General features: G+C 27.7%; 1 protein-coding gene across 1 annotated transcript in view; it reads right to left on the reverse strand.

Annotated features, from left to right (window-relative positions):
• Positions 1–3566: 3566 nt before the first annotated feature.
• LOC107457292 (acetoacetyl-CoA synthetase) overlaps positions 3567–4771 on the reverse strand; it is a 93653-nt gene continuing 92448 nt past the window's right edge. The window contains exon 13 of the mRNA XM_071179511.1: positions 3567–3944. Coding sequence (XP_071035612.1) covers positions 3795–3944 — 150 coding nt within the window. The 3' untranslated portion in view covers positions 3567–3794. The remainder of the gene's footprint in view (positions 3945–4771) is intronic.

Consider the following 4771-nt stretch of genomic DNA (forward strand, 5'->3'; position numbering starts at 1 on the left):
TTATTATTATTATTAATAATAATAATAATAATAATATATATATATATATATATATATATTTCATGACTCTAAGCACCTTATTTTAATGCAGAGTTCAGTTGGCTGGTTTAAACCAAACAATTTTTTCAAAAATCATTTTATTAATTTAGAAAAAATAAATCTTCTTCCAATTTTGCTTAATTACTGAAGCATTAATTTAAACAAATATATATACATATTTAATTTTAAAATATTTAGAAATCATTGCGTTCCTGAAAAAATATCTTTGTAAAATAAACAAATATGAGCAAGTTTTATGTTAAGTTATAATGTCTTTAAAAATGCTTGACCGTCACCTACTCTGTTTAGTATTTAAAATTAGTCAAATTAAGTAATAATTGAAAGAAAGCGTTTAGAATTACATAGCACTATTTAGTAGTCACTTTTAAATTGATTATGTCTGATGTGCATTGAAAGATATTTTATTTACATTTATATTTTTATTTAATTTAATTATTTTCATTAGCTTCCATGGTTTTGAAAATTATTTATTTTTTGAGGGTTGCAACTGCTTAGACTTCTATTTTTTAAAACAAATATGAATAGTTTAAAAATGCTTTATTTTATGTATGTGAAGTTTTTTAGTTGGATTTTATACAGTATGGTATCTTATAGGGGACCAAAACATTTCTGTGCTCGGGGGCCCCTGCATGCTATTAAAACGGCCCGGCCTTGTTTAAAAAAAAAAAATGTCTGGGATGAGAAATTTTTTTTATATCGGTTTTTCATCTTATTAATTTCGTTGAGTCTGATTGTACTATCTGATGTGGCAAACAATTTAAAATATTTTAAATTTTTTGCACTACGATCTTTCGAAACAGCTTCATATGAAAGAATGAGCATCATTTCTTCCTGGGACAAATATATATCACTAAGATATATCTCAAACAATTTTTAGTCTAAAACATGCACATTTTAAAACATAGATGGCGCTATCATAGCTGCTTAAAAGTATGTCTTGAGAGAGGTTGAAATTTTAAAATGTTATCCTTTATAGAGTTGTAGAAAAGGGATACTTATTTTGTATTTCCTTGACAAGTTTAATTTATTTAATAGAGTAAAAAAGAAATCAATGATATAAAAATTCAAAAAATCATCAAATACTTAGCTACTTTAATATATTCGAAGAACTAAAATTTGCCGTTAAATTTATTAAATTAACCACATTGCTGAAGTTGGAATCAATATTTTTTGCATTGCATTTCTATCGATATTTTGTGTTGATGTGCTAAGTTGTAAAGTATATTTTGTATTAAATTTTTCTTATTCATCGTAAATGCAAAAAATTAATAAAAACCTATATTTATTCTAAAAATACTGCAAAATTTTATTGATATAATTATAGATAACGATTTAATAAAAATTATTTACAAACGATTTATCTTAATTTTATATTTTTAGAATGTGACATATGGTAGGTTGGTAGTTTATTTACGTCGCACAAGAGCTGCACAATTGGCTATTGGCGACGATCTAGGAAACATCCCTGAGGATGATCCTGTCGCAATTTTGATCTTCTGCAGAGAGGATGGCGCCCCTGCTTTTGTAGCCCAATGACGTGCGCGTGAAGTTGAGCACTTCACGGTAGGACAGCTTAACGAGGATCGAAACCGCGTCGGTCCCTACGCAAGCTGATCATAGAGGTTACCCACCCGCTTACTGACGGCAGCCAGTGATGCTCAACTTCGGTGTTCAACGAGTGTGACATATACGTATATTTATTTATTACAGAATTTTGATCCTTTGTATTGACATATTATGCAAATTTTTCAAGTAATTTAAATACTTTATCTTTTTGACCATAAAACCATTTATATATATATATAAATAGAAAGAGATAGTTTCTTTAAGCCCATAAATTTATGAGTAAGAAATTCTTAGACTGACCAAATATATCAAGTGGGATAAAATCTTTCATTAGAAGAATAAGGTTGTTTGAATACTAATGGTGAAATTATAAGTTCAGAGTATTGCCTTTTTTTATCGACATGTGCAGTATGAGTTAGGTGCATATGTTTACTATTAATTTTTGTCTGAAATATGCAAAGTTAAGAACATAAATGGTTCTATCACTGCTAATTATTAAATATTTTTGGAATAAAGATTAAAATGCTTTCTTAAAGATGAAAGTGTTGAAATAAGAAATACTTATTTCATGTTTCTATGTCAAGTGTAATTTATTTAATGTTGATTTTTGCACTGCAATATTCATTTGGAACCAGGACACTTTTTATAAAACGAACATTTTATTTTCCAAAAATGTTTATAAATCTCTCGAGATATCTAAAAAATTATTTAGTTTGTGTATTTTAGTAAAGTGTGAGTTTGAAATGCACACTTTGCTAAAACGATTATTTCGTTTTCATTGCAGTAGCTATGAAAGCCAATTTTTCTGTAGAACGAGTTTTTATAACTTTTTTTTTTTGAATTTTTCTACTTATTTCGTTATTTTAAAATAACACTGTTGACCGATGCAAACGTCTGTTCGTATGTAGCAAATTTGAAGTACACATACAATGAAGCTAGGGATGAGAAATTGAAATTTTTTACCCTCATTTGAAGTAGCATTCTAACTTATTAGATAATTTTGTTGCATCTTCATCGCGGCATAAGAAAGTTGTTTTAATACCTTTTGAGATTGCAAACATGTTTTATTGTTGATATTTGGTGAAAGAAAACACTTATGCAAATTTCATTTTAGTAGAAATTACTCGCTAAGAATTTCAATATATTTAAACTATATAGGAGTCGTATTGGTTGCTATACCCAGCGCCCCCTTTGGTCTTTATTAAATACTTTTAAACATAGAAAGAGAAGATTGTTAATAATATGAGAATCACACTTTTAAAAATTTCAAATTTAAAAGTAAAAATTACCCGTATTTCTATATCGTAAGGTATTTCTCTTTTAAAGTATTTAAAGACTATAATCTTAAACCGGAAAAATTGCGCGATTTTATAATACATCCTCTGTATCAAACGGTCAATCACGTGGTAATAATCAACAAATCGATATTAAGAACGCCGAGACTAAGGAAGCAACGAGCATGTCAAGGATCTTATGAATTATTCTTTATTATTGTGTCAGATTTGTTTTTATTTGAATTTCCCTCTTATTAATAATGCAAAGTATTTTTCAATTTCGTGCAATTCACAAACTATTACTATGAAATAATTTAATGCTAAAAATGTTAATTTTATTTAGTAATTAAATTTTGAAATTAAAAAAAGTATATCAAAAGCAATTCTGAAAAGGCATGGATTTTACGGGACCCTAAAAATTCAGTCATAATTCGGTCTTAGCGCCCCACAAAACCACGAAAAACTATTTCGAAATATGTAACATGCAATAAGAAATATTTCTTAATATATGTACTATTTATTGCATAATAACATGCAACATACAGATTTTGTTACAAATACACATATTGTTGCGTTATCAGGTTTAACATAATTACTGAAACAAAATAATTTGCTCTTGCCAATAATATCGACTAGGAAGAATGTAAGTAGAACGAATCAAAAACAAAATGTAAGAAACTTTTTATTTATAAAATATAAATCTTACAAAATTTATTAGTACATAAATAGCCAGTAAAATGATTATAGATACAAATATAAAATTTAAATACCACAACGTTTAACGTTCATAACATATATAATATTAGATAATTTCTCTGGATTTGAGTGAAAACAACGATTTTATCAATGATTAATAGATGATGATGAGTGAAATGTCAGTTTTTATGAATGAACTTAATAATTTCCCTTGTAGTTCAACAGGTCTGGAATATTACAGAAATATTGCAAACAACCAGGATTCTTGATGTTCATCGTATCTGGAATTTGATTGGTTGAAATTATCCTCCTCACTACGCTTTCCATCCTCTTGTTATTAAGATTATACTAAAAAATAAAATAAATAAATACTATACAGTTTTCAAAATTTAACTTTACCAGAAAAATAATCAATCCTAAAAGTAACTAAATTAGTGGTTCAATTAAAGTTTTATTGGATAAACGAACAATGCGTAGTAGAAAGAAAGAACTTACTCGTTCGTAAAATGAAATTGAAGATTAATTACGTTTAACAGAAGGAAAAAATTTCTTAAATGGTGTTTTTTGGTTAATGAATAATGGAAATTTAAAGATAAAAATGCAAACATTATGTTCTGAATTACAGTTTTATATTTTTTAATATGATTTTAGCAAAACTGTTACCAACTACCAAACCTTAAGGTATCGAGTGAAATTTTTTAGATGACATCGTGGTACTTAATGAGTAACATCGTGATACTTCTTGTTAGTGGGTACCATATAGGTGGATCAACGTCACCCCAACAACATAAGAGAGACAGATAGAACAGTGAGAGACAGATAGAACAGTGAGAGACAGATAGAACAGTGAGAGAAAGATTACATCCATGCCCGAAGCGGGATTCAAACCCAGGATCTTTCTGACGTGAGGTCAGCTTCGTGACCACCTAACAGCACCGGTAGTCGTATAAACTAAAAAGTTGTAGTGCTTAAATATTTCGCAAAAGGAAACAATTTAACTTTATTGAGCAATAAAAAAAGATAAAAGCAAAATAAATTTTAATGCTTATTTTCACTTGTTGGAATTGTTAATTTTTATAAGCCCATGATCAACACACCTTGATTGAACAGATGTGATGATTATTAAATATTATTATATTTTATGTATATATAAAATTTATATTTTATATATATTT

This window comes from Parasteatoda tepidariorum, chromosome 4 (genome assembly GCF_043381705.1).
Source record: "Parasteatoda tepidariorum isolate YZ-2023 chromosome 4, CAS_Ptep_4.0, whole genome shotgun sequence".
NCBI classification, from domain to species: Eukaryota; Metazoa; Arthropoda; class Arachnida; order Araneae; family Theridiidae; genus Parasteatoda; species Parasteatoda tepidariorum.